Source organism: Bos taurus, chromosome 26 (assembly GCF_002263795.3).
Source record: "Bos taurus isolate L1 Dominette 01449 registration number 42190680 breed Hereford chromosome 26, ARS-UCD2.0, whole genome shotgun sequence".
Taxonomy (NCBI): domain Eukaryota; kingdom Metazoa; phylum Chordata; class Mammalia; order Artiodactyla; family Bovidae; genus Bos; species Bos taurus.
Window position 1 is genome coordinate 20894424 of NC_037353.1, and position 13784 is coordinate 20908207.

Consider the following 13784-nt stretch of genomic DNA (forward strand, 5'->3'; position numbering starts at 1 on the left):
TAGCTAGGCATCTGCCCATTCATTTTCTTATTAAAAAAAGAAGGAGCAATAGCTACAAAGAACCTAATTCTTTTTTAATAACCTAATTTTGGCTCACCACTGGACTACTTTGCTACTATTAACTGTATCTAACAAGGAGACCAGCATCTTAGCACCAATAGTCCCTAGCTCCCTAGCAGTCCAAGTTCAAAGAAACAGTGGAGGTAGGAGATCTTCGAAAGCTCTGGAAGGTAGAGCAGAAACTTCAATTTCATTCAGTTAAACTCAATTCAACTCATCAAGTATTTACTGAGTCTACTACTTATGTTGAACACACCAGGTGTGTGGGAAACGTCACACCCACTATCACACAGGAGCTGTCTTCTCAATAGGCTTAAAATTTTCATGGAGAGGTATACAAATAACTAAATATTAATCAGGATTAGACAAATACTATATCAAAAGTTCTTTAAGGATTTCCCTCGTGGTCCAGTGGTTAGGAATTCATCTGCTAATGCAGGGGACATAGGTTCAATCCCTTGTCTGGGAGGATTCCATACACTGCGAAGCAACTAAGCCTGTGCCCCACAGCTACTGAAGCCCACTCACCCTAGAGCCATGCTCAGCAACAAGAGAAGCCACTGAAATGAGAAGGCTGTGAACTGCAAGGAAGAACGCCCCCACTCGCCGCAACTAGAGAAAGCCCACATGCAACAACGAAGACCAAATCCCGCCAAAAATACCTAATTTCTTAAAAGTTTTAAATTTTATGCCTTAAAGTTCAAGATTAGAGATTGTATGGGACTGTACTGGAGGGTTAAAGGCTGGTGTTCAAACTGATTAATTTCTGCCTCTTCCAAGGGACTGCTTATATTGCTGGATGTACTTTTTTATGAAGACAGAAAAAGACGACCTTAAGAGGCACTATCAGTGACTGCAAGAAATAAGTAATTTCATCATATTAGCGATTGATACAAATAATACACCTACTAAAAATCAATCAGTTCAACAGTAACACTGCCAATACTGTATATGGTGGAGTCAGATAAAGAAAAGTCTTTGTGATTAAGACTATAACCACCTACTGTGGGTCTTTCATTGTACAGAACTTTTAGAATTAAAAAAAAAAATAGAAGGAACACCAGCTGAATTATTAAATTAGTTCTGAAAAAAGGTCAGTAGAACAGGACTTCCCTGGTGGGCCAGTGGTTAAGAAATCTGCCTGCCAATGTAGGGAACACGAGTTCAATCCCTGGTTGGGCAAGACTCCACGTGGCACGGAGGAACTAAGCCTGTGCAGCACAACTACTGAAGCCCACACACCTGGAGCCTGCGCTCTACAACGCGAGAAGTCACTGCGATGAGAAGCCTGTGCACCACAAGCAGGAGCAGCCCCGCTTGCCCCAACTAGAGAAAGTCCTGGCGCAGCAACGAAGATTCAGTGCAGCCAAAAAGAAAATAAATACACTGAAAAAAAGAAAGGTCAGTGGAATAAAAAAAGAAGAACAGTTTCATCCATTAGTACCTGTCCATTACTGGAATGTTGAATATAACATTTCTCTGGAACACTACTAATTCTAGAAAGTATCATTATTGAGAAATTATTGCCACCTGGAATTTGAGAGACTTTTGTTCTGCCACCTGTACATCTAATGCAAGAATGGTTTACAAGTGTATCTCAAAAACTGTATGTATAGAAGGTGATGGAGAATCTGAAGCTTGCTGTATCTTTGAGGATATAGCACTGAGCCAGTGTTCCCTTCGGATTCCTTTTTAGGCCCTCGGAAGTCATCAAGCTACCTGGCATTCCCCCAAGAGTTCCGATACTCATATTAAATGAACGCCCTCTTGAGGACATGTCTAAGGGCTCACCCTCATGCTTTACCTTGAGAGCAAATGTTGCCGCTGCCACAAATGACCTGTGGGTCCAGTGACCTGGCTGGTCTCTAATTCATCACCCTGCAAGTGCTCCAGGACACCCTCCCAGAGTTGTACCCCTGATTTTGGAGTTCCCACAGAACTATGCCCACTGGCACAGCAATTCTTGCCTGAGCATATCTTAGACAGAGGTTTCCTTTCTTTCTGTAATCCATTTGCTTTCCATCTTTCAGAAAATTACTCAATTTCTGATCTTCCAATAATACTCTTTCTTCTTGGATTTTTTTTTTCATTCACTTTTAGAGATCTAAAGGAAAGTGAAGTTGCTCAGTTGTATCCGACTCTTGAGACCCCATGGACTGTAGCCCTCCAGACTCCTCCATCCTTGGGGTCCTCCAGGCAAGAATACTGCAGTGAGTAGCCGTTTCCTTTTCCAGGGAATACCCAGCTTTTATTTATTAGGATCCTGCAACTCCTAGATCCATAGAGTGCTTTTTATTACTGACTTTCTTAAGGAGATATAGGTTTAGAGCTTTCCAGCATGTATGCCAAAGGGCATGCAGTCATGCTCTCTCCTTGTGCCCTAGACCAGCTGCTGTTGTCTCACTCTTTTCCTACTTTATAAACTATTTCTTCTGGCAGTCTGGTGAATACAACTGGAGAATACACCAGTATTCTGGTGAATACAACTAAGTCCGTGTGCCACAACTACCAAGCCTGTGCTGAGAGCCCAGGAGCCACAACTGAAGCCCGTATGCTCTAGAGCCTGCACTCTGCGACAAGAAGAACTGCCACAATGAGAAGTCCCTGGACCACATCCAGAGAGCAGCCCATGCTCGCCAAAACCAGAAAAAAGCCCACACAGCAACGAAGATGCAGCACAGCCAAATAAATAAATAAAAAGCAAATTATTCCTTAGTTGTCCATCAAAAATGGTAACATATCCCTAAAAACTTGGGTAGGCTGTTACTTGGACTTGAGGGTATTAAGAAATAAGTATATACTATCTTCTAATCACTTACCTCTAAGTTGCTGGAGTTCCATGTTCAAACTCTCAATGTTATTCTCATAGAACTCAAGATTTTGAAGGGTCTCTGCCCTCAGTGATTCCTCTTGCTTCTCCTCCAGCAGTAAGTTGAGCTCTTCCTGAGCCCTGCGGCACATATCCAAGTCCTGTTCCATCTCCTGAATCCTCACCAAGACCAAGGGACACTGGGAAGTCTGGTCCAAAGTCTTGTCAACATTCTCCGGGCCCTCCTTTTCTAGGCTCTCCCAGCCAGGACGGTTACAGGTTAAGAGCTTGGGGGGTACTGCATTTGTTCTCTGCTGGGCCGAGGGAGGCAGGGGAGCTGGGCGAGAGGGTCTCATTGCCAGGGGTGGATCCAGTCTCAGGTTCTGGTCTCCCGGCACATGGGGAGGAGTAGATGATGGAGTACAGGGACGGGGTGGTGGGGGCCTTAGAGCTTTTCTCCTTTCGGGCAACTCCTGCTGAGTCATTAGCTTCGAGGAACCTCGGAAAATATCCTTTTCGGAGTTAAAGTCCATGATTGAAAAGTGGCGCAAGATTTTATCTGGTTCTGGGAAGGGCCCTGACAAGCTCTTCTCAAACTCTATCAGTTGCTGCGTCAACTTTGAATCCAGGTCCGTGCTGCCGTCTCCTTGTGACCGTGTCATGGCTTCCAGGGCGGGTGCCCTGTCTTGCAGACCAGGCTTCGTCTCTGATCTGTCTGGGGCGGAGCAAAAGCTGGAAGCACTTTCTTTGGGTGTGCAGTGCTTTTTCACACATCTTGCCAGGCCGTGGAGCTGAGAGCTCAGCTGGCTGGGTCTGACTGCCCTGGAGGCAATGAGGGAAGAGGCGCTGTGAAGAGGTGGCCCTGGCTTCTGCAGGGTTTTCGGCTGGGAGTATGAAGTTCTTCTGGGAGGTAGGCTGGAGTAGTCTCGAGTCCTTGCTTCTAGAGGAATAGAGTCAGAATACTGGTCTGGGCTTGGGTGGCTTCCCCCTCTCATAGAATAATACTGGTTTCTCTGCAAATCAGGATGAAAAGGTACTGGAGGTTGGGACGCAACACCATTGACGACCTCTGAAGGATCTGTCGTGGAAGAGCATTTGACAAGAAGCTGCTCGTGCCCCGCACCTGGGCTTCCCGGGGGCCCTCCTGAGGGATCTGTGTCCCAATGAGACTGTTTATTTTCTTCACACTCAGAAGTCAGGTGCTCCAGGGTAGAAGTGGGTGTTTCAGAAATCACACAGTTGGACTTCTCTGGTTTATACTCATGAAATTCATGTCTTTTTCCTTCTGCTTCTAAGGAGTTCTCTGAACAATCCAAAGGTGTGTCAGGAATGTTGGTGAGGTCGCTCTCCTGTGACAGATCCATGGTTTCCTCTACCCTTGTTTGAGGACATAACTTTACAAACCGGTAAGGAAAGATGCCTGTCCTGCCTTTCAGTGACCCTTCAAGCCAGCCATCTTCCAGGGTGCCCAGGATTCGGATTTTATCACCTACTTCAAAATCCAGCTCATTTGGCTCCAGGGCCTGGAATCTGTAAAGGGCAATTCCATAGGTGCCCGGCTGCTCACTGTCCTCTTCTGGCTCTTTCTCCTCTCCTGTACTGGTATCTACTTCACCGTTACTAATGCAGTCATCACAATTTCCAGAACTGACCGATTCATCCACAGTCCTCAGGGGCCCCAAAAGCTCTACAAAACCTTCTGGAAAAATGCCTCTTCGACCGTCTAGTTCCCCTTCAAACCAGCCTGGCTCAGGAATTCCAATAATGGTAATCACATCCCCTTCTCTGAAGTCCAGCTCCTCATCCAGCTGGGCAGAAAGCCCCATCAGGGCCCGGGCTTGTCCCATGGAATATTCGGGGATCTGGAGAAGAGCACTCTGTGAGTGCCACTGCCGACTCTGTGAGGAGAGGCAGAGCTCCCTGACACACGAGGATGGGAAGAAGCCCCGGGCACCCCAGCAGTTTCGGCCCTGCAGCCAGCCACCAGTGAGAGTGCCATCAAGAATCACTAGGTCACCTAAAGAAAGAAAAGAGAAGCAGAGATAATGACTTCCATTATCACCCCTGGAAGACAGTGGTATAAGTAATAATGCAATTCATCATCTTAAACACCTACCAAATTCAAGGGAATGTAAGTCTAGGCATAAACACTTTTTGACAATTTAGTGACAATAGAGTGAACATTCCTATAAACCTGTGGTTTCCAAAATGTGGTCCTCAAAACCCTGGGGGTGGATCCCTAAGAATCTTTCAGAGGGTCTGTGAGGTCAAAACTATTATTTTTTTTTTCACTTCATCCAAAACAATGTAATGTGGCAAACTGAATACTGATTTAAATAAAATAATCTAGATTTCTCCTATTTTTAAATTAAATTTTTAAAAAACTGTTGAGTGCATTGCATGGCTTGCAGGATCTTAGCTCCTCGACCAGAGATTGAACTTGCACCCTCAGCAGCGAAAGCACAGAGTCCTACCACCAGGGACCACCAGGAAATTCCCTAGATTTCTTCTACTAAACCAAATATTAAAGACATCTGCAAAAAATGTAAACAAATGTTACTACTCTTACTAAATTTTTTTGTTTAGGAAACTAGTTATTTTTCATAAAATGTTATTCATGTTAATGTTAATATGCATTAAAAAAATAAATTGATAATTTAAAAAAATTCTCAGCTTTAATAGCTAATGTAAATATTAATAGACTCACAGAAGCAAGTACTCTTCAGGTTCTCAAAAATTCTAAGAATGTAAATGAATCCTAGGATCAAAAAGGTTGAGAAATGCTACTATCAACAAGTTTGTGCCACTGGATTTATTTATAAGTGATGGAGAACATATTCATTTCCACTAGAAACCTTTGAATAGATCTAATTTTTCACACTAAGTTATATTCAATATAAAAAATTAGCAAAGAAAGAAATCTTCAAAGTCCCTCCTGAACAATCCTTATCCTGAAAATACATCATAATGAAATTTTAAAAGAGTTTCAAGTAATCAGGACTTTGTTTTTTAAAATAATCAGTAATTTCAATATTGTTGTTTCAAGATATCACAAAATACACACTAAACAGTTAGCATCTGTCTTGCTGCTGAAGAAGGTGAGGAGTGGAAAAGACAGGGCACAGTGCTTGTTTCTGAAAAAAAAAGAAACTAAAATTCAACCTATTATGATTCACCCCAGTGAACAAATTCCTCTATTGTTTTGCAGCAAACTTTTAATTTTCTAATTATGAACTATTCATTTTGTAGATTATCGATTTTAATTTTTTTTTTAACTTTCTTAACATTTAAGTCAATCTCCCTTTCATGAGTAGGGGTGATTAAGGAATGCAACTGGACCAAGTGAAATAAGACCAGGAGAGCCAAGCACCTGGCAAAATCATGAGGCCTTTTATAGTCAAGCATACTTGAATGCTGGATTATCATTTAGGGTATCAATTTATATGCTCTTTTTATAAAAATTAAGTCTATCTTCTTACGAAGTGAATTAGATGCAATACTGACAGGTACCACGTCTCTTTTTTGTTTCAAAAACCTGATATAATGCCTTTCACACAGCAAGCACTCAATGTCCTCATTATTAGTGAAGATTCTTCAATTTCCCAATAAATATATCTTCCCTCCAAAACTAGCTCCATGCTGTCAATTTCCTTTTGTTCTGTAATTTCTCTCAAAACATTTATTCCATTCATCACTTGCTCATTGCTACCATCTAGTCCGACTCTCATCATCTCTTTCTTTTAAAACTTTCCCCAGACATTGTCTCTTCCAATCTACCAAACTAAGACTATAAACATACCAATTTTATCATATTCTTCCCCTGCTCAAATGTTTACCATGGGACATGAAGGCTTCTTCCTATTAACCAAGGCTTTTTCTATAATAATCCTATTCTTACTACCTGAAATATATTAAAAGAAAATAAGCTTGCTTTGAATGTTCTCCAAAGAGGTTTAGTTACTAAGCTACCAAAAGAAAGTGTTCATGAAAGTCACTCAGTCGTGTCTGAGTCTTTGTGATCCCATGGACTATACAGTTCATGGAATTCTCCAGGCCAGAATACTGGAGTGGGTAACCTTTCCCTTCTCCATGGGATCTTCCCAACCCAGGTATCAAACCCTGCATTGCGGGCAGATTCTTTACCAGCTGAGCTACCAGGGAAGCCCAAGCTACCAAAAGGCTGTTCTTATGTTTTCACCTCAATGCAACCTGGCATTCACATCCAGATACAACCTCCCCCTGCCCCATCCCCAGCTATCCAGTATTATCTCACCTCTGAGAATCTAATCCCACACAAGGGGACTTTGCCTCCTAAACAAGCCTCTCCATCCAAAACCTTAGCATATTTCTCTAATACACTTTAAAGGTCTGCACACATCTTGGTCATCTGTAGTCTACTAAAGAATTTATCACTTATATCAACAGTTTTGACACTTGCATATTTCTAGACTAATATAGCTCCTAATGTGAGATTTTTGCATTTAGTGGTAGGCACTAAATCACTCTCACTGATTTCATACTGGTTTGCTTAGATGTTCCTGAAAAATAGGGTCTTTGTCTTGTATTTCTATTTTCCCTTTAATTTCTGATTCAATATCCCATTGGTCAGAGCTTGGGGTCCTGAGAATTACAAGTGACTTTTCCCCATTCCAACAGGACCACAGAAGAAACTCACTGGAGACATGGCTACTGTTCAGACACAACAAGCCTTTTAGTGACCAAGAATAAAAGTGTGCCGTAACTCCCACTCTATTGGCTTTGAAATGAACTGGCTTTTTTAAAGCTGCAGAATCAGAATATTTTCTTGTAATGCCAGATCTCTATGAAATCCTTACAGTAGGATTTGGTTCCCTATTTTCTGTTAAGTGACTGTTTTGATAGGCTTTACTATCTGCAGACTGTCATTCTGTTGATTATTTCTATATAATAAAGGTGAATTTTTTTTAAAGTCACAATTTAGTCCCTAAAAAGCACTTCAGAGAGAATTTTGTTGAATAATTTTATTTTATATAGCCCTGTTATTGAGTTTTTTGCATTCTGATAGTTTAGGAATGGAGGCTACTTGGTGGTCATTTCTAGACTTCAAAAACAACAATACGAGGAACTCCTGGAATACGGTGACCAGATTTTGAGAATAGAAAAATAGGAAGTGGGGTGACTCTTAGGGTAAGCCTGAGCCTTTTATTTATGCACAATTAATCCCAGTCACCACAGTGCTTGTTGCTTCTGGTTAAATTTTTATTTTATATTTGAACAAGAAATGCATTAAGAATAAGATGATAAGAAAGTCCTAGAGTCTGAATATAAGTAGTCTGGCTCTGCAGGTTTTAGGTCCTCACTGAATCCTAGTGCTCAGGGACTCTGTGCTCTATGCAGACTGACCACACTCTTTACCTAGGCTTCCACATGAGCCATATCAGAACCTTAATCCTGATATCTCACGCACATGACACCAGAAATTTATGACACAAGTGCTTTAACTGATAATTATCATTTATCTATTTATAAATAAATTTATCAATTTAATTTGTATTGGTATTTTTGGGGGGTAGGGAGGTAGTCTAGAAGCATGGGGTTGTAAGCAAGGAGTAAGCATTCTGTATTGTATAAGGCAATTAAATATTTCATCACTCTAACTTTTTTTTTCCTCTTTCACTGTCTTTTCTTTGCCATACTCTCATTTTGTTTTTTGTTGTCTCTCTCTTTTCCCCACTCTGTATTTTTTAGGATAGCACTCGCACTGATCTTTCTAAGAGACAAACTTGTTTCTGAATTTAAATATAACTCCAACTATAGGGAACAGACCAACACAAATGGGAAGCTTCAGGGGAAGGAGAAAGGGTGACACCTGCTGGCAGAACCACTGGTGGTTTTCATTCCAAACAGAATCTCCCTGGAAAATGCAGACACACACAAAACTTCACACAATTATCAAGAAACGAGGCCCCTGAAGCACATTTATGAGCTCCAGGATGAGAACCACAAAATGGCTAATTCTTACTGAGTGCTTTCCCTGTGCCAGATGCTTTAATGTATAACCTCATTTAGTCCTCGCGACTACCCTGAGGTAGGTGCTATCATTGGTAGATAAGGACACTGAGACCAAGAGAACTTAAGTAATTAAACCAAAGTCAATAGCTACTGAGTTGTGAAGCTGGATTTAAATCTAGGGACATCAGAATTCTCACCCCCTAAACTATACTGCCGGCTTGGCTCTAACTATATATAATATATATTTATTAATTATACATATATATAAACAATGTAATTTTATAGTTAAAATAAATATACTTTCTCTCTTATTTCAGTGATACTTCTGAAAGGTAAGTAAATAACAACTGAAGGCAGCAAGGTAAAACAAAACAGGTCTCAAACATTATCCCACATGCTCTTAAAGGTTTCCAAATCCCTCGCGACATACATTAAATCACAGAAGAGGAGACGCTTCACTGCTACACTGAAGGATCAAAGGAAAGGTAAGGAAACAACAAGGAACTGGATTAAGAGTACTAAAGTACTAGGGATAAAGGAATGTATACACTCACGAGCGGAGACATGGATCTTCATAAACCATATGTAGTATAAAACAATAGAAAATCAAAGGAATTAAAATCACTTCTGTGTCTCATGCTAAGATTCCCCCCAAATTAAAAATTGTATACATATACCTAACTTCCTCATCTTCAAAGGCTATATGTCCTAATCGGAAGACATACAGAACAAAAAGATGTGAAAAGCACAGAAGGAAACAGAGCTGAATAGTCAGCATGTTAACTGGCAGACAGCAAAGTATCACAGAAGAGAACAAGCTAAAACCATTAATAATTAACAATATATCTCTTTCCCTATGCATCCCCTGCTCAGCACTCTTTCCTTTTGGGCTCTGCTTATGTTTTTAAGGGGCTTCCCAGGTGGTGCTAATGGTAAAGAACCTACCTCCCAGTGGGAGGAGACTTAAGAGACTCAGGTTTGATCCCCGCGCGGGGAAGATTCCCTGGAGAAGGGCATGGCAACCCACTCCAGTATTCTTGCCTGGATAATCCCACAGACAGAAGAGCTCCTCAGGCTTGTTACAAGCTAGTTAAGATAAGATCTACAGGCTCCAGGATCCAGCCTGGCCCTGAGTCAGTCTTCGGAGAGGTGACGTGTGGCTGAAAGGCCCACACCAAGGTCTTCCTGAGAACCTCTTGGTGGCCCTGGGATTCCTGAGGTGGATTTTAACTTGAAAGCAAGTTCACAACACATCAGTCCACTCTTCTCAAGGCAAGCATTCAGCAGAAAATCTGTTTAGTATCTAAGACAACTTTGTGCTCAGTCTCTCAGTCATGTCCAACTCTTTGAGACTCCATGGTCTGTAGCCCACCAGGATCCTCTGTGCATGGGATTTTTCAGGCAAGAATGCTGGAGTGGGTTGCCATTTCCTTCTCCAGGGGGATCTTCCTGACCCAGAGATCGAACCCACATATTCTATGTGTCATGCTGTACATACTGTACATTCCCATATAGTATACTGTTATACACAGAATAATAGATAACAAAGTCGTATCAATGTTGTTAGCCACTGGGCTCTGGCCCATTCTCCACACCTCTGACTGGTCTGACTGATGTGAACTCAACCCTCCAATGGAAGAACTGTGAGTATGAGCAGATAAGGTTCCCTACTATAACATCTTCCTCTATTTCTGTCTTCGCAACACTGATTAGCAAAAATGTATTCAGAACAGAGGCAGGGCTCAGTGTAAAGTGAAGACTAGAAACTCTGACAATTGATTTTGAGGATTAAGGTCAAAGTCCACTTTTCCTTTCTTCTCACTGAATAAAGGTTAGGGAGTTTGCTTGGTCTCTCTCCCCACCTCTATGAGCACTCTCTCTCATATATGTACATGGTTTAAGAAATTAAGCCCATTTCAGGACTTCCCTGGTGGTCCAGTGGTAAAGAGACTGTTTCCATTGCAGAGGGCATGGGTTTGATCCCTGGTAGGGAACTAAGATCCCACACGCCATGAGGTATGGCCCAAAAAAGAAAAGAAAAGGAAATTAAGTCTTTCCCCTTAGTGCCATACTCAAAAAAGTAATAATATTAATATATCCAATAAATCATACAATTCTGATGACTGCTGTGAGTCACAAAACTGCACTGATCATAAGCTTCAGTTTGTGGAACACTACTGGTTGCTGTGCTTATGCAGAAATGTATGGACGTACATACGTGTGCTGAAATGGTTTAGTCACTCTTTACACACTCAGGCTTCCCTGGTGGCTCAGAGGTTAAAGCGTCTGCCTGCAATGTGGGAGACCTGGATTCAATCCCTGGGTCAGGAAGATCCCCTGGAGAAGGAAATGGCAACCCACTCCAGTATTCTTGCCTGGAGAATCCCATGGACGGAGGAGCCTGGTGGGCTACAGTCCATGGGGTTGCAAAGAGTCGGACGCGACTGAGCAACTTGACTTTCACTTTCTTTCAAGTCTATCAGAGTACATGAAGCGAGAAATACTTGAAATATCACTGAGACATGACTATGACTATCTGTTTAAACCCACTTCCTTTTAAACTTGTTCTGATGAGAACTTTAATAACATTACCTAATAGTTGGGTAGCAATGGAAATGTTTTGCATCTCTGCCTTAATTTGCACACCACAATTCCTGCTCTATTATTGTACATTAATAAATAAGTCTTAGTACCTAAGACTTGACCACACAAGATATAGGGAATGAAATGAGACTATATTTGTGAGAAAAAAATACTGTAGAAATTATAAAATGCTACTCAAAGATAAGTATTTATTATTGTCAGCTCTATCTTGGTATTATTGAAGACTCTCTAGAGGTTAATTACTTATAAAAATTCAAAAAAGATCTAGTTGTCAAAATGGACTGACCCCACCAGTATTATTTTAAACAGACTACTCTTGGGTGATCAACTTACCTCGATGGAGAGGAAGACTGTTCAGTTCTAGGGATGTAAATTCACAAATACAGACATACAGTCTCTCGCCCTCTTTTAGACTGGGAATGGTAACAACTTCTACAAAACTGCTGGGGAACTGTCCTGAAAATAAAAGCAAACATTTCCAGTATTAAAATGTCTTTTTTCTATTTGTGTACCAGAACAAAAAACTTTTTTCTGAGCTCATTTATAGACCCCAAATTAAAAACTCACTGAGTACTCATAGCTGGAAAATCTACTGTAGAAAATGTGCAACACACAAAATTAGGTGCCTGCAGAACACAGAGAGTGCAATTCAATCCAATAAACATTTAATGGGTGTCACTCTATCAAAGGCACACTGCAGAGGGGAAAAAGAGTAAGACAGTCTTGGCCCTGAAAGATCTTAAAATCGACTTCAGACATAAAATCTAATTCAGACATAAGCAATAATTCAGTCTGAAATCCAGTGTCAACTCATAGGTATACAAATTGCTATGGAAGTTCAGAGAAGGCAGAAAACGGGTCAGGAAAAAAATGAAAATTTTTATGGAAAAAAACTATAGTTGAGTCTGAAGATGGGCAGGGTTATAATAGGTAATAGTAGATAGACAAGCCTGTCAGTTGGAAAGCATCAGAAAGTTTAGCTGATTCCACCTTCTATATTTCTCTTGCACCTCTCCACTATCTCAAGACTCATCCTCTCGGTCCAAGCCATGGCTACTTCTCACCTCGATTACGGCAACAACTTTCCATCTCGCCTCTCTGCTTTTGGCTTTGCCCTTCCCTATCATTCTTCAATTTGAAGCAGAGAGCTTTGTAAAATACAAGCCTGACAGTGCTTGAAGCACGTTTACAGCAGCCCATTTCCATAACCCCTTACCACAGCATGCGCTGTCCTCCATGATCTAGTCTCTGTTCATCTCCCCATGCCATCTCCCCCATCTCAACCATTCACACTTCATGCCAGACTGAACTTTTCTCAGTTCCTCCATGCTCTTTTCCTCTTGTTCCAGGGCCCCTGAATAAGCAATCCTCTCTGCCTATCCTCTTTGACTTCTGACACACCATATTTATCCTAGCTGAGGTATCACATCTACTGGGAAATAATCTATTATCCGCCAAATACGGGTTAAGTATCAACAGAGTCTGTTCTCAGGACTGTAAGATATACTTCAAGCCAGACGTACAAAAATATATGCAAGTTAAGGCTGGATTTAACACAGATGCATATTGTGGGAGAAGAACTTCTAGTCTCCTCCCAAATTCATGAAAGAAATTGGTGCTAATATATGTTTTCAAGAATAGAAAAAAGGAAACCAGGTGCATGCAAAGTGGGAGGTAAGTGCCTCTAGGATACAGGGCAACTTTAATAAATTTAGGTCACCCAGGGATTTAGGAGGGCAGCTGGTACCTAACCACGTCAACCTTTTAAAGGAACCTGCAAGGAGAGATGCAATGATAACAGACGTTCTCTCCTCACTGGTAGAAACCACGGCAAACACATGCAGAAAACACAAAAGGATCTGAAGTTTATTTACTGGGCTTGCCATTAAACCTTAATTTTTAATATAGAAAGAAGGGAGTGCCTGTGCCTATTTTGAATGTGAAGAATCATAAGCCTCTTACCTGTCACATCCTCTTTCTTTCCTAGAAGCCAAAATTCATCCACCACCGCCAATACCTCAATAATATCTCCCACAAAGAGTGGCAGTTCTTCTGACACACTAGGGCAAAAGTCAAAGATAGCTCGAACCACTGAGCCAGCCTCCATCTTTTAAACCTGGAAAGAAAGGTAAAGGAAATGGGAAAGTAGAATTATTTAAGACACTGCAATACAGACCTATATCTTGAGAATTATCATTAAGATATAAAGGTACTTATAATGAAGTCAAAGTAAATAAGAAGTTTGTACTTTAAAAAAATCAGAATGCTATCTCTATTTATTTCTTTAGAAACAATACTTTCCTCATACATTTTCACTTGA

At 41.1% G+C, this 13784-nt stretch overlaps 1 protein-coding gene across 4 annotated transcripts in view; it reads right to left on the reverse strand.

Annotated features, from left to right (window-relative positions):
- Window positions 1-13784, reverse strand: part of DNMBP (dynamin binding protein) — a 117269-nt gene that overhangs the window by 69377 nt on the left and 34108 nt on the right. For 3 of the 4 annotated variants that reach the window (XM_059881962.1, XM_005225639.5, XM_059881963.1), the window contains exons 2-4: window positions 13427-13580; window positions 11798-11920; window positions 2880-4886 (exon numbers count right to left, since the gene is read on the reverse strand). In XM_059881962.1, coding sequence (XP_059737945.1) covers window positions 2880-4886; window positions 11798-11920; window positions 13427-13571 — 2275 coding nt within the window. In that variant the 5' untranslated portion in view covers window positions 13572-13580. Of the gene's footprint in view, window positions 1-2879; window positions 4887-11797; window positions 11921-13426; window positions 13581-13784 lie in introns of those variants that run through there. The other variant, NM_001191163.3, reaches the window with a different exon arrangement.